This window comes from Perissodus microlepis, chromosome 22, assembly GCF_051167445.1.
Source record: "Perissodus microlepis isolate ML-2025 ecotype Zambia chromosome 22, ASM5116744v1, whole genome shotgun sequence".
NCBI lineage: Eukaryota > Metazoa > Chordata > Actinopteri > Cichliformes > Cichlidae > Perissodus > Perissodus microlepis.
This window is the reverse complement of record NC_140481.1, coordinates 18,665,409-18,689,107: the sequence shown is the minus strand read 5'-3', so window position 1 is coordinate 18,689,107 and position 23,699 is coordinate 18,665,409. Positions and strand designations below refer to the sequence as shown.

Here is a 23,699-nt window from a genome sequence, read left to right as displayed (position 1 = left end):
CTACATTTTCAGTCATTTGCATTAAAGTTCAGCTTACTTGCTTTGTTTTGCATTCTCTTGATCAGCATAAATGAGCTTGCTTATTTCTGAGTATTGCATGAGGAACAGGAGGGTGATTAAGATGATAACCACCATCCATTTGCTGTGGCCCAGTACAGGTGTTCCCATGCAGGCACATTGGGAGCCATGCTTTGGCTAAGATGATTAAAGGAAGTCAAAGCCACAGGGATTATTCAGACTGTGTTCCAGGGAGTATATTCTTAATGGCCTTATGAAGAACACCGAGAACCCCCTCCCTCCTGTCGAGTCAGCAAAATGCTCATAACACTGATCACAGCAATCCATTACCTGTACAAAACAATGTTCGATGAACATTAATCACATATCCATGCACAGGAATCATCTCGGCTTCTTTTGATCTCTTTCTAGTGTTGAAATATGTAATAAAGGATTACAATAGAATTCAGAATAATTATTCAGCAGGGTGATGGCCTCCCTTGCTCAGATTCACTTAACTTTGTTTCCTGAATAGATAAGCTTATAAACATAGCGGTGGTGCTTGCAACAACAAAATCTGATCATGAAACACCATCTGTTGAAACAGGGAGATAGCAAGCACACCCAGTAGATCATTCAAAGTTTAACAAATATAGTTTTGTGCAATCAGTATGATCACAACATAAGCAGCTTCAACTGTTGATACAAGGTAGGATGGATCCATGCTTTCATGTTGTTTAGCAAAAACAACAAACATAAAGGCTCATCATCATTTTTGCAGTCTTCTATTGTTTAATTCTGGTGAGTTTTTGTGAACTGTAGCCTCAGTTTCCTGTACCAGTTTACAGGCGTGGCATTCAGTGTGCTCTTCTGCTGCTGTAGCCTGCTGCTTCACAGTTTATGATGTTGTGATTCAGAGATGCTCTTCTGCATACTTTGTAACAAGTGGGGTTTTTTTAAGTCACTGTTGCCTCTCACTGGTTATTTTCTGTTTTTCAGATCATATTCTGCAAACTCTAGAAATGTTTTTGTGGAAAATCCCAGTAGATCACATTCAAAGTCACATCAGGTTCAGATTCAGATTCCTTTATTGTGAATTGTCCAATGCAAACACACAGAAAATCACAATTTTATAAGCGATTATAGTGAAACAGTCACAATGATAAGTGAAATAAAATCATTTAAGATAGTATTGCACTGTATAAGAACATTGCCACCCATTGCACATCTGGATCATTGCATTGCGTTATTAACTATGCGTTACACAGAAATCTTCGATTGAAATCATGTTTCTGGAAATGTGATTGTACAAAAATATAACAAAATTAGACTGCATTTAAAAGTTTGGGTTTTAACCGTATATGCAAACATACAGACAGATGGAAAAGCTGCTAAAATCTCAATGCGTCAATTTTCAAGTTTGAAATTGGTGCTAATTTAAACACGAATGCTTGTTTAAGGACAAAATGCAGTTAATGCAGTGACATTAATGTCTTTCTAGCACTGTTTGATGATATAAAGCCGCAGTTCTCTGTTGCTGCCTTTAACCGATTGTTACTCTTAACTGAGGTGAGAGCTCATCAGCGTGTTTGACCCTGGGCTAGAGTCCCTGAGTATTGTGTGAAGTCAACACTGCAACCTCTGACTAATAGGTTTGCATAACATTGATCTGACTGGCTGTCCATTGAAGAGCTGCACACACAAACACACACACACACACACACACTAGTGAAGCCTGGTGTGCCCCAGCTCAAACAGCAAAGAGTCTTTCTAAATCAGTCAGCCCATGGCTCTACACGGGCTCCATCATTAGGTAACAGCGGCTTTACGGACGAGGCTAAGTAGGCGGTTCTGGATGGAGAAGCCACTGAGCAGCACAGCAGAGGCCCAACAACCTCTTCTTAATGATTATCTGTTACCTAATCAGACAGAGCCAGCCTTGAGCTGCTGAACCTGCTGAGGAGTGTAGCCAAAGTTTGGAGGTGAGCTAAGCTGTTTGGCAGTTGTCCCTAGGCTGAGGATTGTTATCTTATTAAGGAAAAGTTGCACATTCAGAAAACTTGCACTCAGATTCTCATGGAGGATTGCATCATGATGTCTTTGCTGCTCAGTGAGTTTATATTCTTATTTTCAAAAATTTCTCCAGGCACTGGTCCGAAAAGTTATTAACAAACTGATGCTGTATAGATATGTCTGATTTCCAAGTATTATTTATGTGTCTTTGTATTTGCAGACAAATGCTAGTTCAGAGAGAAGCAATGAGAACACAAAAGCAGCTTCACTGAGTTGACCTGCGACTTCACTGTGCTGCGCTGTACGTCATGCACGGCAGGCTAATGCTCAGGCTGACTGGATTACCCAGCAGGTGAATTTATTCTCAACCAGAACACGATGAGCGTTGCGTGCCAGGCTTCTTCACAGCGACTCAGGTGTCAGCTTTGCATGTATGTGTGTGGTTTCTGCTTCTGCACGACATCAGCACCTGCAGGAGGGGATGTCCTCTGAAAGAATAGCCCAGCTTCACAGAGTGGCCTGAGTCATTGAAGACAGGTGTTTTATATATATGAAATAGTCCAACTTTTTACTGAGAGAAATGGATTGCAGATGTCCTCTAGCAACAACAGAGTTGTCTGGATCTTGTGTAAAATATACAGTTTATGCAAACAGAATGCTGTGATTTGCAAATTATTTTAGGCACAAAGTCAGCACATCGGTTATTTATGGATGGATTTCTGAATTTGATGCCAACAACATAATTTTGGGGACAAAAGATAAAGTGCAATATTAGAAGTCTATCAGAAGGGATTTGCCGCTGTGTATGCAAACACTTCACCAACCTAATATTTGTCATCATAAGATTACCAAGATTTAGAGAATACAGAGAAATCTTTGCAAGAAAGAGAAAAGGCCCGAAACCAATACCAATGGTACTAAAAACAAACATGTTCCTGTGATGGAAATCTCAGCAGGGATTCAGGAGCACTTCTTAAGAAAAACTGTCCTGTTGTTTAACCAATAAAAAGTTTCATTTTGATGCACGCACAACTAACTTTTGTCCCCCGTGTAGTTATTCACAGAGCGATGAAGCCAACCCTATCCTTTCTTCTCAGCTGTCAGTCTCTGCCTCCCTCGTTTGTTCATGTCACTATTACCCTAATTAGCCGTGAGATCTTCCATCTGTTTTCATTTATTTATTTACACAGTTATTGTTCATTTTTTAGCATTGAACAGCCAAATAATCAGATACTTTTGTTTGTTCAAATAATAGTAGGGAAACAATGTGGAGTACCTTTTTGTACCTTTAAAAGTACATTCGATATGATGTACTTGTTTGCATTGTTGCAGTTTGTACGTTGTAGAGATAAGTCTCCAGGATTTTGAACATTAATGTAAGTGAAGAAAAACTGACCTTTAAGTAAAGGTCAGGTATGCGGTACTCATTACACCTGGAAATGGGTTTGCTTTTCTGGCCTCACCAACCACTCAGAGTTTTCACTGAAGCTCATGTCTGCACCTACAGCCACCAGGCACATGCAGGGAGTAAAGAAAGTTTGTGCCGTGAGGTAACAGGGCCAATATGCACTCGTTGTGCACTTCATTAGGTACACCTGTTCATTTTCTTTGTTAGCACAATCGTATGGCAGCAGTTCACTGCATTCAGGCACGCAGCTGAAATTCAAACTGAGCATTGCTACTTGTTAAAACCAACATATACAGAAGAGCATCTCTGAACTTTGAAGCAGCAGAAGACCACACCAACCTCCGCTCCTGTCAGCTAAGTGCAGGAGACTGAGGCTGCAGTTCACACAGGCTGATTGAAATTTGATAACAGAAGCTTAGAAAAAAATGTTGCTTGCATCATCTGATGGCTGCTGCAAAGCTCAGATCATCTCAAACTGGTTTCTTGAACATTACAATGTTCAACAACAATCTAAATCCAGTAGAGCAACTTTGAGATTTGTAACTTTGGGAACATTTATTTGACAGAGCTTGAATAAATAGCAAAAGCGTTTAAATCTAAGACTAAATATGAGTTTTTATTGCATTTCTTTTTATATTTAAATGAACACAAACCTTTGCACCTTACAATCTAGAAGAAACTGTGCAAATGTGAACTTTTTACTGCCGGAGCTCTATGTTTCGCTTTGGTTCTTGACTATGTTTCACATGGTAATATCAAAGTCCACTAATTGTCCTCATGGGTACATTCATGCAAGGGAAAAAATCATCAAAATGAAGCACATTTTTGTGTTTTCCTCCACATTTCAAATATACATGAAAAGCAAAAATAAAAAATGTTGAAGTAGATAAGACAGCACTGAATAAATATAAAAGTCCTGTGTCCTCTGCATGGTTTTTTGTTTTATTTTTATCTGCTCAGACAGAGAAAAAAAGGCGCGACTTCAGAGCTGTGTGCTGCCGATAAGCAGAGTAAGGATGGGCCTCATGTCAGCGATCTATTACAGGCAGTGTAGTTAAGGACTTTTCCTTTCTCTGTTCTCTCTTTGCTGTGTCATGTGAAGTGTGACACCTAAGGCCAGCTGTAACACCTGTCACCTTTCTTTAGACATGAGGCTCGAACATGCAACGCCACAAACTCTGTCATAATGAATTGTGACGTGTTTATTTGGAAGAACTGGTATTTCCCCAAAAATCCAAACTCTCCTTTGACCCTCTCATCTGACACGAATCACGTGATCAGAGACGAAGAGCACTGAAAGTGCTGTGCAATGAGGCGGCGATGTAATCGCTGCGTTTACCATGTGAGTCAGCACTTTGCTAAAAGGCCACCTGCTGTCAGATGTGGCAGCAGATGGAAGTGGAGCTTGGCTGGAGATCTGAACTGGCTTAATGAAAGCCTAAATGACTCTTGGCCACAGAAAGAGAGAAGCTTGCAGCTCCGTACACGCTTAAGGGTGAGGTCGAGCTGGATGGGAGGAGCCGGTGAAGAGGAGAAAGAGAAAAGAAAAAGACAGACACAGGTGTGGAGGAGGAGTGAAAGGACAGAGGGAGAAGAAGAGGAGAGCCTGAGATTATGCAACAGTAAAAAGCAGGTAAGCTGCTGATCTGCAGTCGCCTTGCACACATGACCTTCCCTGATGCTTTGATGCATAACACACACACACACACACACACACACACACACACACACACACACACACACACACAGGCAATTACATCAAAGCAAACACCTCAGGTTCATCAGCTCTGCAGCAACACTACAAAATGTGTTTGATCAAACAAGAAAAGTGGCCCTAAAATATCCCTCCTCAATTTTAGCATTTCTACCTTATCTCAAAGAACTACAGCTGCAGAGCAGTATTCCTGGCAAACTTGTGTTTGCTTACAATGCATGCATGACAGGTGGTTAGACAAGCTTTGTATGCAAGCTTTGCAAATATTTTACTGTCCAAACTAGGGGTGTTATCACTGTGTATTTATGCATTTATCGCTGTGTATTTATGACAAGCGTGATACTTGACTGATTGACTGATTAAATGTTTTATTTCTGACATGTAAATATGAAAACAGAAAATAAACAAAGCAAAAGAAATACAACGTTGAGTTTTTTTATACAACACAATTTACATGCCTGAAAAAGAGTAGGGTGATGTTTACACTTATGTGATCCTACACTGCTCAATACTATTTAATAATTTTCAAATCATTGTTCACTGATTCATAACCAGACCATATGCAAGTGTACACACACACACACACACACACACACACACGCACACATATACACATAAAAAAATATCAAACCAAAACAAGACACTACATTTTTACATTTTGCTACAAACCCTGCATTAATTTGAAAATGATCATTTTATATTATTTAAAAAGGAAAGTATCAATAGTTTTAAATGATGTAATGTGAAATCATGTGATGACACAACATTTCACAACACTTCAAACCAAAATACATGCATTACTTTCTTACTTTCTTTAGTAAGAAAGTAAGTATTTCACACTGTGTACCTTTCTCTAACTATACTTACTGACATGCAAACTTAGAACAAGAGTCTTTCTCCGCTCATGTACTTTGTCATTATTTTAAATTTAAGAGGCTAAAATGCTAAGTGAGCATGTCTTCTATCTCCCTAAAGAACAGTTGTTTACAAGAGATTTTAAAAATGTAATAAAATCTTTAAAAATGTATATATATATATATATATAATGTTACATATATATTTAGCAAACTGCGTGATAGAGCATGGCTGCTGCCTGAAGATTCATAGCTTTAATTTGTTGCAGAGTCTCAAGCAGGTCTCCACTCCACTCACTCCAGAGTCAGAGATTAATGTCTGGATGCCACCTAGTGGTTGCATGCTCAAAGTAATCTGTGTCCTTGTGGAAATCCAAGTATTTGAGGCTCAGAGAGGAGTTCAGTGCTGTAAGAAGCTTTTGGTCATTAAGAGCTCTTAGTCAGCACAAAGAGGACAGTTTCTCTTCCTCTGCTGGCAGCTTCATAGTTTGTTTCAAAGTTCAGCTTTCAATCAGTAAATCATTTATTAGACTCAAAAAATTCTGCCTTCCGTCCCTTAAAGTACGTGACTTCTTGTGTATGAGTGCATTTTCTGAAAGCAGTGATCATTGTGTCAGACTGTTTAATTGAAGTTTGGGCTCATCTCACCGTTCAACAAAATCATCGAGAACTGCGACTGGTCCCAGTCTTGCATGTTTAAAAATGCTCCTGTTTCCATCCTGCTCTGACACATATGTGTGTTCAGGGTAAATGATGTAAGCATGGGAGCACAAGCTGCTGTGGGGAGCCTTTTCTGTGACCCTGAATTGGATAAGCAGAAAAAAATGGCTGAGTTACTGTAACATCTTCTTCATCTCCCACAGCCTCAGTTTTCCTTAAAATTTCTGACTTCACCAGTTTTTCAGGACTTTCATCATGACTGATGTGAACGTGACCCATCTGAACTCTTTTAGAAATTTGGGATAACTGGATGTAGGCACAGGGAATATCACAGCATTCTTCCATATGTTAGACTCATACTGCAAATGTAAATACCTTTTAATAACGTCATGAAATACACAGACTAATAATAAATTACACTGGCTTATATTCTTATGGTTGAGCATATGTGGGTTGTTTGGTGAAAAAAATAAAGCTTTTATAGCCTCCAGTTATGCTAATTAGGATGAATTGCATGTGTACAATGCATAATATTTAGGGGTTTAAACACTGTTCATAATGTAAAAATGTGTTATTTGATTTTGTGCTAATGACGCTTTTTCTTTTTACACTGGCCTGGTCATTAAATGGTTTCCAGATTACTTATAAACCAAATGTACTCTAAACTTCCTTTGAGTTTCATGGACTGTCTCTTTATGGACAGTGGCGACTGACTTTTGATCGTTCGCTAAGGCTGGTGCACCAATCAGCATCCAGGAAACAGCCACCTGCCCAGTCGCTGGGAACAGTGGTTTCTTCCCGTTCTCTCTTCTCCATGCTTGAGGGAGTACATGTCACAATGTGCTGCCAAAGAAATAATCCTCGTAAGGTCTTATGTGTTTAATATTTCTCTAGAACAAACTCTTTTCCCACCAGCTCGCTCTTCATGCCAGTTTGAGGACGCAGCAGAGACAAACCACCCAGGTTTCAGCTGAAAGGTAGCTCTCTTACTTATTTTAAAAACACTTGCTCTCCAAGCGCACAGGAATGTTTGGAATAATTTTGTCAGCCCACGAGCTCTTTGTTACTGAGCTCGTAATTAATATGTATAATATCAATAACTTTGCAGCCAGAATGAGCAGTCTGTGCTATACCCGGCGTGTAAGGAACCTGTGGGCTCCAGCACTTGCCTCTTGGGTTCTTAAGGCGACGATCCCGCACAAACCTGTGTGCCAGCTAAAGAAAGTAATGGTATTGTCCAGCTTCTCATTTACAGTGAAGACATTTAGGAGATCCTGTGGCCTGTATCATTTAGTATCAGATTGTGTGTGTGCAGCGTGAAAAATGATGGAAACGAATGATGTTGGGTCAGAAATTTTGAAGACAACAAGGTAACCAAGTTTTTAGATCCAATTAAAATCAAAGAACTTAAAAAGATCCTCTGGAAAAGAGCAGAATTCTTGAAACAGGGTTTATTAAACCGAGTCATATGAACAGCAAGACAACACATAGCAAAGCTAAGCTAAGTGATAACTAAACCTCACTATACATTTGACATGCAATCTCTGAGACATTATTAGAAATCCTCTACACTCCTGCATTTCACTTAGATCTATTTATTGATGTCATCTTGATTCTCGTATCTTCTTTCTAACCAAAATATGCTCTTATTTTTTTTTTTCTGTCACACCTTCCACACCAAGTTGTTCAGATGTTCTTAGATCATCACCACTACCTTCTATATTTGCCAAACACCACACAAACCTCCCTATTTCATTTATTATGTGTTTGTGTGATTTATTTATCTGGTTTTCATCCCAGATATGTTATTATTAATAGTATTAATATTAGTTTAAATTTGTTATTATTGCTATTATTAATTTGTATATATTATAATTATGATCTAGTTTATTTTATGCTCCAGATCCAATTCATCCTTTTTGCACTTGTATTTATTCAATTCAATCAGCTCCATTTTCAACTTATTTAGCTTTTAATCTTTTATTAGGCTGATAATCCAGTAAGGGATCTACTATCCCCATTTATTCCTATTTTATTATTCTCTTCTAGTCAGTTTTGCCCCAGACTCTTTCAGTCTCTCTGTATTTTTGCTTAACAAATATGATCTTTCAAATTAACTCCCTTAAACAGTGACAATACTATTTTTCAGCAGGAGTATCTATTTTCCTGTGTTCAACAATTCTTAATTTTTATGCAAACCTATTTCTTTTCACTACTTTGTTGCTCCTCTCCACACACCTTAAGGATGATTTCTTAATTTCTTTCTTTATTTTTATGTGGGATGCTCATCCTGACACAACCCCAAAGGGATTTGCGTCTCTGGGGGTCTTTCACTTGTTAGGCAAGTGTGTAAAACCACCACAGTTTGGAGCCACTCAAGTGGGGCAGTGACCTTAACTAAAAGCTTCTTATGAAATGATGAATAAAAAAAATAAGATAATAATATTGAATGCTAGCTGCTTTTGTTGCTGTTGTTGTTGTTGTTAAAGCTCCTTTTGTCAAGTATATCTGTCTATAACTGTCATATATGTCCCCACGCGTTGTTTAATAAGTCTACACCTGTTGAATTTGGTTACACATAAGGGTTAAGATATAAAGGATTGCCTCGTTGCTAATTTTTAATTGTTCTTTGATTATTATCGTTGTTACGGTAATAAGTAAACAATCACATTATGAACAAACGTGATCGAAATAACTCTCTCTGACTCTGTTTGCATGAAGAGCCTGAGGTATTAATAATGCTTAAAAGCTTTGAAATTAAAATTAAATTTAAATTTAAAAAGAGTAAAGTTACACTAGTGACAAAAGATTGCATATGAGGTCTTTAAGTAAATATAGAAAAAAGATTAAAAACAATAAGTGAGCTGTAATTTTTAGTAAATAAAGACGTCCAGTTATGTAATAATATGATCTAAGTTTAAATGTTGGAATAAGAAATCCATGTTAAGGAGACATCTTTCTTTAGAATGACTCTGCTTTTAAGAGCCCTTATTTTGAAATCCCGCGGGTTCCTTAAAGAGTTCTTCCTCTCTGAGGAGCAGCCGGGAAAGAGTTCACCTACTGTGAGTGAATTTACTACATAAACAGGTTTTGTGGGTCGTGCTGCTGAGCCTGGTCCAAAGGTGGGCTGTGACCGGACAGTCTCACAGAGCGTTTAACCTAAAACACTGAGCTAATGAAAAACGTGGTGATTTTAAGAAAACATTAAGGCTACCTTCCAGAAGTACACCTTGTCTCCTTTTCTTAACTCCTTTTCTTTGACTTCGAAATGTCATCGAGGTCAAGGAAAGCGAGTAGGATGGTACATAAGGGAGTAGGGAAAAGAGAGCTGAGAATCCTAACGACCTTAAAATGGTCTCCGTGCTCCGTGAAGCTAACCGCCGCTTATCTGCGGCTTAAATTTTCTTGCGCTCCTGCACTAAGTTTTATGGTAGCGCTTCTCCTTCGTTGCTTATTTTTGTTCAACAGACTAAAAAAAAGGATTGACACATCAGAATTACGTTTATTATAGTGTGCCTTTGAAGACACAGTAAAGGTGTGTGTGTGTGTGTGTGTGTGTAAATGAAGAAATGAAGATGAGGATATGAAGAGAATATGTTTTTTAATTTTTCATTTGATTTACTTCTATTGGAAATTCAGTCATATCTTGAAGTTGAGAAGAAATTTTCTTTAATTTCTCTGGAATCTTGCGGCATCTTTGTGAATGTTGGCACACAGGTAAAGTAATCAACTGAGAATTTCATGTCAACTATTATGTCCTTTAATTTCTCCAGAGTCATTGAGTGCGTGGAGCTGAAGCTCTGCACACATACAGTGTGGGTGTCCCACAAGAGGAATTAGTTGAAACTTTTTTGTTAATTGGTAATTGTTCTTCATAATTCTGGGTCACTCAGTAAGATTAACTTAAAATGATTAAGTAATGAGAATAATTTAAGGGCTGATCCATTTTTAAATACCTTCGGAAACTTACTAAACAGATTTAGATCATTCTTCCAGTCAAGTCAGGGTTAGCCTTGAAAATTCTGCATTTGTGAATACAAATATTTCAGTTAAAAGCAAATTGGTAGTATTCATCTCTGTAATGAGAAGGGGTGTGGTCTAATGACATCAACACCCTATATCAGGTGTGCATAATTATTAGGCAACTTCCTTTCCTTTGGCAAAATGGGTCAAAAGAAGGACTTGACAGACTCAGAAAAGTCAAAAATAGTGAGATATCTTGCAGAGGGATGCAGCAATCTCAAAATTGCAAAGCTTCTGAAGCGTGATCATCGAACAATCAACAATCGTGTGGAAAAACCAAGGCGCAAAATAACTGCCCATGAACTGAGAAAAGTCAAGCGTGCAGCTGCCAAGATGCCACTTGCCACCAGTTTGGCCATATTTCAGAGCTGCAACATCACTGGAGTGCCCAAGAGCACAAGGTGTGCAATACTCAGAGACATGGCCAAGGTAAGAAAGGCTGAAAGACGACCACCACTGAACAAGACACACAAGCTGAAACGTCAAGACTGGGCCAAGAAATATCTCAAGACTGATTTTTCTAAGGTTTTATGGACTGATGAAATGAGAGTGAGTCTTGATGGGCCAGATGGATGGGCCCGTGGCTGGATTGGTAAAGGGCAGAGAGCTCCAGTCCGACTCAGACGCCAGCAAGGTGGAGGTGGAGTACTGGTTTGGGCTGGTATCATCAAAGATGAGCTTGTGGGGCCTTTTCGGGTTGAGGATGGAGTCAAGCTCAACTCCCAGTCCTACTGCCAGTTTCTGGAAGACACCTTCTTCAAGCAGTGGTACAGGAAGAAGTCTGCATCCTTCAAGAAAAACATGATTTTCATGCAGGACAATGCTCCATCACACGCGTCCAAGTACTCCACAGCGTGGCTGGCAAGAAAGGGTATAAAAGAAGAAAAACTAATGACATGGCCTCCTTGTTCACCTGATCTGAACCCCATTGAGAACCTGTGGTCCATCATCAAATGTGAGATTTACAAGGAGGGAAAACAGTACACCTCTCTGAACAGTGTCTGGGAGGCTGTGGTTGCTGCTGCACGCAATGTTGATGGTGAACAGATCAAAACACTGACAGAATCCATGGATGGCAGGCTTTTGAGTGTCCTTGCAAAGAAAGGTGGCTATATTGGTCGCTGATTTGTTTTTGTTTTGTTTTTGAATGTCAGAAATGTATATTTGTGAATGTGGAGATGTTATATTGGTTTCACTGGTAAAAATAAATCATTGAAATGGGTATATATTTGTTTTTTGTTAAGTTGCCTAATAATTATGCACAGTAATAGTCACCTGCACACACAGATATCCCCCTAAAATAGCTAAAACTAAAACAAACTAAAAACTACTTCCAAAAACATTCAGCTTTGCTATTAATGAGTTTTTTGGGGTCATTGAGAACATGGTTGTTGTTCAATAATAAAATTATTCCTCAAAAATACAACTTTCCTAATAATTCTGCACTCCCTGTAATGTCAACGCTAGGCAATAATCCAGATCATAGTGTAAAGTTTGGAAACAGGTGGGAATTGGTCCCAGTGCCTTTCTTTGCTGGTTACCCTCTCCTTTACGAATCCTGTGCTTTATCCAATCAGACGATGGCAGAGGACAAACCATGGGCTCTGATCTCAGAGGTGGTCGAGCAGGGTTTCATCGAAGAGGTCACTGACATAATAAAACAACACTTCAACATAATCTGCCTCAGAGACTTTCTACAAAACCCCCAGCAGCACGGCCCAAAGATCCAGGCCATACTGATGTGGAACACCTACCCTGCAGCCGAGCCGTCGCTGCTCAGCTCGCTTCCATCACTAAAAGTGGTCGCCAATGGAGGAGTGGGCATCGACCACCTGGATGTGCCGTACATCACCAGTCTCGGGGTGAAGGTGGCCAACACGCCCGGCGTGGTGAGTGTCGCCACTGCAGATATGGCTATGGGTCTGCTGCTGGCATCCGCAAGAAAGATAGTTGAAGGTGAGGTCAAAGGTTCAAATCTGATCCCAGGGTGGAGCAGTTTGAGTAAAACCCAAAGATATTTAAACTGGAAATATGGCAATGTTTCTCATAGGTCACCAAATAGCTGTTGACCCCAACACTACCAGTATACCACAAAGCCTGATGGGAGTCGAAGTCACCGGGTCGACTCTGGGGATCATCGGAATGGGACACATCGGATACAAAATTGCTCAGAGAAGCAAAGGGTTTGATATGAAGATCCTGTATCACAACAGACACAGAAGGTAAGCACCAATTCATCGAACAGATCAAAAAAATCCTGCTAAAGTGACTTGAATAGATACACAGTTCTTCACTACTGCCAGAAGTATTCACTCACCCAATGCAAAACCTCAGATGTAGTGTTGTAAATAGGGATGGGTATTGATAAGATTTTCACGATTCCGATTCCATTTTCGATTCTGTTTAACGATTCGATTCTTTATCGATTCTCTTATCAATTCTTTTTAAAAAAGGAGAACACTAAGGTCGAATAGCTTAGAACTTTGTTTTATATCTTCTCTTTGAACAAGATAGAAATTTAGGAGTAACGTGGCCTTACAAACCCAGCAGTGAGATCTTAAGAGATCCAGCCTACGGCTCTTCAATGGGGCGTCACAGGGTCCCCAGGAAAAAAAAATTGTAAACGTAAAATAATAAAATAAATATTCTTCTGTAGCAATAACAAAGTATAACATAAATTATTCTGTAGCAATTACACAAGAATATCCAGTAATGTCCCTGCCTACAATTAAACACATTCACTTACTGAAAATCGGGGGCATCTGCTGTGGCAGCGTTTGACCACAAACTTAGTCACTGCTCGGTGACATTCGTCTATCCTGGCCTGAAAGGAGACGCTACCGGTAGACTGCAGCGAGAACTGCCAGCATCTGAGCCAGCCAGACTCTCTCTGTCTGTCTCATCATGGTCACCTAAATGCAGCGCACAGTAATGGCAGGTTTTGTAATAAGGCAGATCGCGCTAACATAATATGCACTGTTAGTTGATTATTTACCTGCCGCATTAACGGGAGAGGACGTGCAAACGTTACCGCTGCTGCTGCGTTGAGATTCACGAGTCCGGAGCGGAATTAAAAACACGACATTCATTTAAGGTCATCGCGTGTTTTGTGAGCAAATGCTTTTGCCTATTCGTAGTGTTTCCTCCCTTAAATGAAATATCCACTTTGCAAGTATTGCAAGTTGCCCTGTTGTCTTCCGTTCTCGCGCTTAGGCGCCGTGTTTCCTGCCAGGTAAATGACGCTCAGCAATGTGGTGACGTCATTTGGGGCGACTGGAATCGATAAGGGAATCGTTTGCAAAAATGGCAAACAATTCCAAGGAATTGAAACAGTGGGAACCGGTTCTCAACAAGAACCGGTTTTCGATACCCATCCCTAGTTGTAAAGCATGTTGCCACAGGACTCCAGAACAGTGGAGACATGTTCTCTGGAGTGATAAATCATGCTTCGCCTTATGGGAAGCTGATTGATGAGTCTGAGTTTGATTGTTATCAGGAGAACGGTACTTGTCTTGCTGCATTGTGCTGAGTGTAAAGTTTGGTGGAGGCGGGGATTATGGTGTGCGGTTGTTTTTCAGGAGTTCAGCTTGACCCCTTATCTAATGCTTCAGCATACCAAGACACTGGTTTGGGCGTGGCCCCTTTCTGTTGCAACATGACTGTTCACCAGTGCACAAAACAAGGTCCATAGAATCGTGGATGACCAAGTTTGGTGTGGAAGAACTTGCACAGAGTCCTCAACCCGCCAGAACACCTTTAGGATGAATTAGAGCGGAGACTGCGAGCCAGGCCTTTGCATTCAACATCAGTGTCTGACCTCACAAATGCATTTCTGGAATAATTGTCAAAAATTCCCATAAAAACACTCCTAAATCTTGTGGAAAATCTTCCTAGAAAAGTTGAATAGATTCCGAATGGGATGTCACTCAAGTTTGTATTCGTGTGAAGGAAAACAAGCAAATGCTTTTAGCACTATAGTGTTTTTGAATCCCAGCTTTTAAAGAAATCTGACATTAATAAATGTGGCAGCATTAATTGTACATTTGTGATTGCTTTTTTTTTTTTTTTTTGTGCTGTTCAGGAGCGTTGAAGATGAGCAGTCAGTGGGGGCGAGTTACTGTGAGAACATGGATGACCTGCTGAGGGAGGCCGACTTTGTTGTGCTCGTTGTCAACCTTTCCCCTGAAACCAAAGGCCTGATCAGCCACAGGGAGCTGTCCCTCATGAAACCCACTGCAACCCTGGTCAACGTCAGCAGAGGTGAGGATACTGTGACTGCGAGTCTTCACCAGTCTCTGGGCTTTCAGTCTGATTTTGTGACTTTTCATGTTTCAGGTCTGGTTGTTGATCAGGATGCTTTAGTCAAAGCTCTGCAGTCTGGAGAAATTCGAGCAGCAGCTTTAGATGTGACTCATCCTGAACCTTTACCCAGGTAATATGTCTCTGAAGACACCCACGCTCTGCAGCCAGAGCGGTACATCACATAATAATAATGATGAACTCTTACATGTGAGGTGCTCAGGGTTAATGGCTTCTTGCGTACAGTGTAAACAGACTCTTATTAGAACAAAACAGAGCCTTTAAGTTGTGTTTCAAGCCATGCAGTGCTGGTTTCAGTGTGATGCTTGAAGAATCTTACATTTAATCGTTTTTCAAGATGTACAGTTAAGTCCATTATTTGTCAGACAAAGACAAAATCTTTGTAATTTTCCCTCTGTTCATCACCCAGTGGATTTTAAATCAAACAGTCTGATTAAGACGCAGATTTCAGCTTTAATTCAAGGGGGTCAACAGAAGTAATAGATTAACTCTTTAGGAATTACAGGCATGTTTATACATACATTTACACATTTTTTAGACACTCAAAATTAATTGGAAAAACTAAAAACAAAAGCTAAATATAAGGACGGGTTTCAACAGTTGTTTAAAAATCCTCTGCTGTCAATGACTTACTGAAGTCTAGAACCAATGAATGTCACCAGATGCTGTGTTTTCTACTCTGCCAGAGCTTTACTGCATCCGCCTTCTTTTTCAGCTTGTTTGTGGGTCTCTCTTCTTTCAGTTTTGTCTTCACTATCTGAAAAGGATGTTTTATTGGGTTGAGATTATGTGACTGACTTGGCCATTGAATAGTATTCCATTTTTTTGCCTTGAGAAATTCATGAGAGTATTTTTTCATTGTAGATTGTGACAATATTACACCTACCTCCCTGAGAGTGTTCGTGATTTGGTTAGGTATTAACAATGGAAATAATTCTGTCATCATGCACTTTTGTTGTCTTCTGTGGTGTTTCAGTCTGAGCCGTTTTTCCTCGCTCTCTCTGATGTGTTCATTTTGTTTGGAGAGGAAAATATCCCCCCTTTACCAGCCTGTGCATGCAGTCACACAAAATGGGATGAAAATTAAAGGAAGCATGAATGAACACCAGCTGTCTCCTGATGCTTTTCTTACTGTGTTCTGTGCAGGGATCACCCTCTCCTCAGCCTGCCTAATGTACTCATCACACCCCACGTTGGCACCTACACCTATGCTACAATAAGACGGACGGTTCAGTGCATGGTGGATAATGCCGTAGCAGCTGTGAATGGCCTACCTGTTCCCAATGAAGTCAAGTTGAAATGATTTTAATTAATATTGCCAAGAATTTTTTCTATTTTTTTCTGTCCCTCCTATAAAAGAAGGTGAGCTGGTGTTAGTTAGAGATTTATTTTTGGCTCTTTGGTTTTATTGTGGACACTTGTTGGGCAACAAACTGTAAAAACGTAGGTTTTTGTGAAGAATAGGACAATATTCCTGCTATAGGATAAACTGTGTTGAATCTCTGACTTCCTCTAAGAAAACTTAATGACCGTTGAAACTTTAATTAGTTTGAGGAAAAACTGTTTCATGTTCACGTTAGCAAAAAACTTGCAATAAAAGTCAAAGAACGAAAGAAAAGTTGCAGCTTGAATGCAACCACTCTTAGTTTATTAATCCAGTATGTATGTGAAGTATGACAGTTTAATTTTTTTTTTAAACTTCTTATTTTTACACGTCACATGTTTTTAAAGTATGTTGATATCATTTCAGTGGAAAATATGTGTAATTATTATTGTCATTTTTACTCATTATTATTACTCACTTCCTACTAACACAAGGCCTTTTAGGTGGGTGGAAAGTCTTTTTGGGGAAGTTGCAAGGCTGATATGTGACTGCTTGTCCTTATGAGTGACCATCTTTTCCTGTTTGGAACCAGGCTGATAACTCTGACCATGGTGCCCTTATGCCCTGGACTGCTGGCCAGAATTACATCTCCAGCTTTGAAAGAAAAATAAATCTTGTGTACCCTATTTTCCGTGTGAATGTGGTGGTTTTCTACTGGTCACTATTGGAACTCATTTCTTTCTGTTACTGAGGCCATTGTGTTGCCTACTTTTTAATTCAATTCAATTTTTATAACTTAATGTTAAAATGATATAGCGCCAAATCACAACAACCGTTGCCTCAAGGTGCTTTATATTGTAAGGTAAAGACCCTACAATGAAAAAACGAAAGAAAACAGAGAAAACCCCAACAAGCATATGGCCCCCATATGTGCAAGTGCTTTGGTGACAGTGGGAAGGAAGAACTCCTTTTCAACAAGAAGAATAACCAGGCTCGGGGAGGGGCAGCTCCCTTAATCCGCAACTGGTTGGGATTAAGGGAGGAAGACAGAATAAAGACACGCTGTGGACGAGAGCCAGAGATTAATAATAATTAAATAATTGAATGTAGAGAGGTGTATAAACAGAATACGAGTGAAAAAGTTGACTGAAGAAGAAAAACTCAGTGCATAATGGGAATCCCCCAGCAGTTTAGACCTACTGCAGCATAACTGCAACCCTAAAATTTGCTGGGCAGCTAATGGTAATAATGTAATAAGGTTGCAGAAAAGCAACCTTATTACAAGCAGAAAAATGTTTCTCATAGGTCACCAAATAGCTGTTGACCCCAATACTACCAGTATACCACAAAACCCGATGGGAGTCGAAGTCACCGGGTCGACTCTGAGGATCATCGGAATAGGACACATCGGATACAGAATTGCTCAGAGAAGCAAAGGGTTTGATATGAAGATCCTGTATCACAACAGAAACAGAAGGTAAGCACAGTTTGGACAGTTTATGAGTTTATGTGACAGAAAATTCTATAATAACTGATCGAAAATGTCCTGCTATAGTGAAATGAATACACACTATTCAAAAGAATTAAAGGAACACTTTAATACAAAATTAAATCAGATCTCAGTGTGAAGCACAGGGTGCCCACCCTGGACCTGCCAATTCTGGTATTCTATTGCATATGTTAACCAGGCTCCAGTGAGCACAGGGCCAGGATGTTGGGCCCTCAGAACCCCCTAAAGAAGTCTGTTTCTGATTGTTTAGTCAGAGACATTCTCACCAGTGGCCTGCTGGAGGTTATTTTATAGCTCAGGCAATGCTTATCATGCTCCTCCTTGCACTAAGAGGCCAATACCAGTCCTGCTGATGAGTTAAGGACTTTCCAGCTCTCCTACAGTAACTGTCTGTCTCCTGGAAGCTCCTTCATGCTCTTGAGACTGTGCTGGAAGCAAATCTTCTGGCAAGTATTGGCGTGCCATGCTGGAGGACTTGGACTACTAGTGCAGCCTTTGTAGGGTCCAGGCATCACGATACCAGTAGTGACACTGAGCCTAGCCAAATGCAAAACTAGGGACAAAACAGTTTGAAAAGAAGAAGAGAGAAAAATGTCACTAGCCTCCGCCTGTAAAACCAATTCCTGCTTTAAGGTTTGTCTCATTGTTGCCACTTTAGTGCACCTGGTGTTAATTTTTATCATCACCAAAGCATCTGACACTGATTAAACTCCCTCTGCTACTCAACTGATCAATATACCAGAAATTTAACTGACTTGATGCTGTTTAAAAATATATTAAATATCCCAATTTTAAATCTGACGTTAATACAGTGTTTATTGTACATTTGTGATTATTTTGTGTGTGTATTGTTCAGGAGCGTTGAAGATGAGCAGTCAGTGGGGGCGAGTTACTGTGAGAACATGGATGACCTGCTGAGGGAGGCCGACTTTGTTGTGCTCGTTGTCAACCTTTCCCCTGAAACCAAAGGCCTGATCAGCCACAGGGAGCTGTCCCTCATGAAACCCACTGCAACCCTGGTCAACGTCAGCAGAGGTGAGGATACTGTGACTGCGAGTCTTCACCAGTCTCTGGGCTTTCAGTCTGATTTTGTGACTTTTCATGTTTCAGGTCTGGTTGTTGATCAGGATGCTTTAGTCAAAGCTCTGCAGTCTGGAGAAATTCGAGCAGCAGATTTAGATGTGACTCATCCTGAACCTTTACTCAGGTAATATGTCTCTGAAGACACCCACGCTCTGCAGCCAGAGCGGTACATCACATAATAATAATGATGAACTCTTACATGTGAGGTACTCAGGGTTAATGGATTCTTGCATACAGTGTAAACAGAATCATTAAGTTGTGTTTTAAATGATGCTCTGCTCGTTTCAGACACATTAAAAAAGTTTAAAAAGCTGCTTGAAGACCCTTACATTGAAATCTTCTTCAGTTGGTTCCATAATTTGTTTACCACATCTGACTTTAAAGATTTCAAATCTTGTCTCGTCTGACCATAGAACAGTTTTTCACTTTGCCCCAGTTCAGTTTAAATTAGCTTTGGCCCAGAGAAGACATTATTTTAATTGGGGAGATGTGGGCTGGAAGTAGTTCACTTTCAAAATAAAAGCATGCAGACACCGTGAAACTCACAGAATAAAAGATTAAAATTACTTCCACCCTGTGACAGATGTAGGGATATCCATGATAGAATCACGCCTGCTTTTAACGCCATGCCCACAGATGACGGACATCCTGTATCGATTTTTCAGCCTTGTCTGTTGCGCCCAGAGATTCCTACAGATTCTCAGAGTCTTCATAAAGTTTATATTCAGGAACATTATTCTAAAATTGTTCCAGAATTTGTAAACTTGATTGTTGACCCTCTGGCCATCTGAGACGCTCGGCCACTCTAAGGTGCTCTTTTTATGCCCAACCATGTTACTGACCTGTTGCAAACTGACTAATTAAAGCTGTTTCTCTTTAGTACCTTACATGTCTGATTGTTATGCAATTTTCATCTTCTACACCACCTTTAATCTTACTTTAAGCACAACAAGCTGGAGAGGAATATATTATCCCTTTACCACATCCTTGAAGGCATCCTTTATTTAAAGAGAAATAAAAATAGAATAAAAATGAAAGGAAGCGTGAATGAACATCAGCTGACTCCCGATGCTTCTGTGAAGCATGTATATATATTTATATGTGCAATTCTGCCGAGTGTAAAGTTGTTGGAATAAATTATGTATGTTTTTACCACACATACAGTAGTACATATATGGACAGAAGGAGGGACGGACGGATGGATCCATGAAAGGATGGACGGGTGGGTGGATGGATCTATGGATGTATGTATCGATAGATAAATGAACACAGCACAGTTGAGGCAACAGAGTTGAGGATCTCTAACGCGCAGTACATCTTTGCAGAGCTACAGTCTGACCGTTAACATGCCTGATCGTAATAGAAACACATAAAACACCACTTTAAATGACAGTAAGTAAAAAACACTTGGAGCTTTAAACAAATCTGTGGATGCTTGTTAAAGAAGTCTACTTAAAACTATTAAAAAACAAACAAAGCTTCACTGTAACATTTACTTAGGCATCCCCGTGTGGTACTAAAACCGTCATCAACAGTCGACACAGAGCCGAGCAGGTCCACAACGCGAGGCATGAAAATAGAAGCGAAAGTTGCCTTGGGATTATAATTTAGACGTCTAACTTTTAATTTAGTTTGTTTATCTGGAGGCTTGTAGGGTCGTGTGTGCCTGCTGGCTGAACAGCACCATGTTTATCTCCTCGCAGAGCTCAGCACCCTCCTTCAGAGATTTTACCCTCGTCATGGTGAGTGACGGACGAAAATAATCCTCCCATCAGTTCCTGCTTCATGCTTTCATATTAGACTCGTGTAATCACCAGGGAAAAGCAAAAGCTTCACTTCTGTGATTTTCATCCAAGAAACTGGCTGTGTATAAAAATACCTTTAATTCCTACACGTGTAATGCAAAAGTCCTGTTAAACCCCTTGGATTTAAGCTGGGTGTTTGCGCCACGGTTACAGACTTATTGATTTAAAGTCCACTGTGGAGGGGCGCAGAGGCACAGTCTTAAGCCAGCCCTTATTTCTTTATATTTTCAGAGCAGTCTTTTTGTGTGTCAAGCCACTAAACATTTACCTGTGAATCATTCAAGCTCATAAAAGACACCTAACTCAAGGGATGAATGAATGACACATGACACTACACGCACCCTGTCACGATAATGCATGGCAACGTTTATTCCCATTGTTTTAGTTAAATCTATGGAAAATGTTAAAGAATAATTTGTTTTTGCCTGCTGTATTTCCATGTGTGTTTGAACAATTTGTTGCACCTGTTTTCCATTGTTATTGCAAAATCTAAAGAAATAAGGGGTGACTTTAAACTTGCACAGTGCAATAAAACTACAAAAAAAATGCAACTGTCCTAAAACTTGAAAAAAAAACTTAGAGGCCTAGTAAAAGCTGGAACTCTCTAACACATGTTTTTCTTTATCAGATGTTTTGCACAACTAAAATGTGCTCAGGAAAAGGAAAAAGTGATTAAAACAATTCTCGCCTTCTCTTTACTTTTGTTACTTCTCCTCTCCCTCTTTCCTCCTCCAGCCTGCGGTGGCCGTAGGTAACGTGGGTCAGTTGGCCGTGGATCTCATCGTGTCCACTCTGAACATGAGTAGGGTGGGCCACATACACACTGACTGTCTCATCCCGATGGCCGGGAACAACCCGTATGCCAGCAGCAAAGAAGATGGCGAGGAGCTGCACACTCCTGCTGAAGGTACAGTTGGGTCACTGCTGGTGCCTGTCTAACACAGAGATGTCGACATTTCTGATCAGAAATTAAAAACAAAACAAAAAAACAACTCAGAAATGTTCCCTTCAAGTCTACTGTCTCTTTCCTGCTGTCCGCTGGGATGTCTGCTATCCCAACTGTGATCTTCTGATTGTTTTTAATCAGCACTGTCTTATTAGTTGACATTAGTCCTGTTGTTGTCAACCATCAGTCAGGTGATCAGCAGTTTTGTCTGCAGCTGCTGTGAAGTCAAAAGAAAAGTAACCGTCTGTAATCCACAGTTTACGCAGCAGCAGAACTGAAGCTGGCGGTCCTTCAGATCAGAGCACCAATTCTTCAGGTAACAATCAGTCATCAGTATGACGTCAGTTCATTCTCTGAGTTCCCTTCATATATGCCTATTGTTGTTTTCTTTTGTTCTACCTTTGTTTAAACTGCAGTCAAAGACCAAAAAGTTTCGTCAGCTGCTCGTGTCCTGGATCAAATCCAGTGGCTTCTCCAGGACTGTCGTCCTCTCCAGCAGCCACGCCTACCAGAGAGATGACCAGCAGCTGCAGGGGTAAATACACTTGCAACGCCATCACCTTATTTCTTCACTTTTGCATTTTTCAATCATGTCTGCTCAACAAACACGTGTCTCTGCTAGCACTCCTTTGAGGTACCTGGTCACGCCGTCCCTGCTGAAAGGGAGCGCGGATGCTTTGAAGGAGCTGGGCTGGAGGGAAATGGAGCGAGTCCCGGCCTTCCCCGGACTCACAGACGGAAACACGGAACCACGACTCTGCATCCCCGGAGGAGGCATCACCAAAGGACTTTACACAGACAGGTAGAGACGGGAGACCTGCAGGTAGACAAAAGATCATCAAAAACACAGGGAGCTGGTTTTAAAATCATTTTTATTTTTGTCTGTAAGAGCATGGGTCACTGTTACAGTTTATTGTGATTTATATTGGAATAATTATTAAAGGCAGCTGTAGGTGTCTGCTGTGTGTTCAGACACTTTTTCAGCATGTTGAAACGCCTCAGTAAGACTTCCTTGTTAATATTATTTGTGTTTGTGTGATCACGTGTGCTGCACAGTTGCAAAGAGGACCTCCCGCTGGCTGTGCTGCTCCTCTTCTGTTCAGAAGGCGACAACATCCCCGATGCCTTCGCTCTGGCGAACCACCTCAACGACTGGCTCCATCTGCTGGACGATAATGTAAGTGACACCACGGCGCAGCATTAAAGCAGCCTAAAGTTTCAGAGGAGTGGTAATGTCACTGTGAGGAGAATCATTGTTCTCCAATTCTCCTTTCAGAGCAAACAGCCTAACAAATGGAAGATCCCGACTTCCTGGAGTCTCTTGTTTGGAAACGGCATCCCGCCTGCACTGTTCTGATATAAGTGTATAGTGTTTTAGTTTTTTACCCTCTATAATTCGTGTTTAATGCAAGACGTTTGCTCCACATATTGTCGTTTTCAGACCTCAGCAAACTCTCGACTGGGGTCAAACCCGGTGACTGATGGCAGCGCTGACATATAGAAAGATGGAAATTGCCCACATAAATCTCCTCTGTCTTGGAAATGTATTTTAAATAACTCAAACATAACAAAATAAAATGTACAAATACAGGATGTGACCCAAACATTCACTTCTGGACTGCTATTTCCTGGTTTAAAAAAAAAAAAGTTTTTCTAATAAAAAGTTGCTACAGGAATGTGGTGTGAATTCATCTTGATTGTGGATCGCTGGATTAAGCCTCCACCCACTTAACTGAAAGTGGTTGGCCAGGCTCCATGCTGTATTCCTGGCAGTCCCACCTCTCTGTAATTTGATTCTTTTCTACAACCTATAATGGTAACAACAGCACAACGCTCCGATTCAAGCCGTTTTGTGGTTTTCCTTTCAGTCTGAATCATTTTCTGTGTGTAGACCACTTGTGGGAAAGGAATGTCCTGCTGACAGCAGAGGTTTTTTTAAGGGAGAGCAATAAAATAAAGTCCTGGTTCTGAATAATTTGAAAGAAACAAGTAAATTTGAACTGAGGACATTAAATAAAAATGGTGTATAAGCAGTTGAGGAG

General features: G+C 40.3%; 2 protein-coding genes across 6 annotated transcripts; both read left to right on the top strand.

Annotated features, from left to right (window-relative positions):
• Positions 1-4,807: 4,807 nt before the first annotated feature.
• LOC146362931 (uncharacterized) lies at positions 4,808-16,999 on the top strand. 5 transcript variants are annotated; one of them, XM_084919936.1, is made up of 6 exons: positions 4,808-5,051; positions 12,247-12,625; positions 12,720-12,891; positions 14,751-14,929; positions 15,005-15,101; positions 16,136-16,999. In XM_084919936.1, the coding sequence occupies exons 1-6, from the start codon at positions 4,929-4,931 to the stop codon at positions 16,290-16,292; spliced, it is 1,107 nt and encodes a 368-aa protein (XP_084776062.1). In that variant the 5' UTR covers positions 4,808-4,928; the 3' UTR covers positions 16,293-16,999. The 5 variants fall into 5 exon arrangements, with proteins under 5 accessions (XP_084776062.1, XP_084776064.1, XP_084776063.1 ...); XM_084919938.1 differs by lacking the exon at positions 4,808-5,051 and adding an exon at positions 7,475-7,623; XM_084919937.1 differs by lacking the exon at positions 4,808-5,051 and adding an exon at positions 9,654-9,708.
• A 3,436-nt stretch (positions 17,000-20,435) lies between these two features.
• Positions 20,436-23,333, top strand: psmg2 (proteasome (prosome, macropain) assembly chaperone 2). The gene is made up of 7 exons (XM_084920173.1): positions 20,436-20,648; positions 21,447-21,618; positions 21,915-21,973; positions 22,074-22,192; positions 22,280-22,459; positions 22,714-22,834; positions 22,934-23,333. Exons 1-7 carry the CDS (start codon positions 20,592-20,594, stop codon positions 23,012-23,014), a joined length of 789 nt encoding a protein of 262 aa, XP_084776299.1. The 5' UTR covers positions 20,436-20,591; the 3' UTR covers positions 23,015-23,333.
• The last annotated feature ends 366 nt before the right edge of the window (positions 23,334-23,699 follow it).

Coding starts and splice junctions, on each gene's coding strand:
- LOC146362931 (XM_084919933.1), top strand. CDS start 12,028: ATGAGTTTTTTGGGGTCATTGAGAACATGGTTGTTGTTCAATAATAAA. Junction 12,626..12,719: donor CGCAAGAAAGATAGTTGAAG/GTGAGGTCAAAG, acceptor TGTTTCTCATAG/GTCACCAAATAGCTGTTGAC. Junction 14,930..15,004: donor CCTGGTCAACGTCAGCAGAG/GTGAGGATACTG, acceptor TTCATGTTTCAG/GTCTGGTTGTTGATCAGGAT.
- psmg2 (XM_084920173.1), top strand. CDS start 20,592: ATGTTTATCTCCTCGCAGAGCTCAGCACCCTCCTTCAGAGATTTTACC. Junction 22,460..22,713: donor AAAGGACTTTACACAGACAG/GTAGAGACGGGA, acceptor TGTGCTGCACAG/TTGCAAAGAGGACCTCCCGC. Junction 22,835..22,933: donor TCCATCTGCTGGACGATAAT/GTAAGTGACACC, acceptor TTCTCCTTTCAG/AGCAAACAGCCTAACAAATG.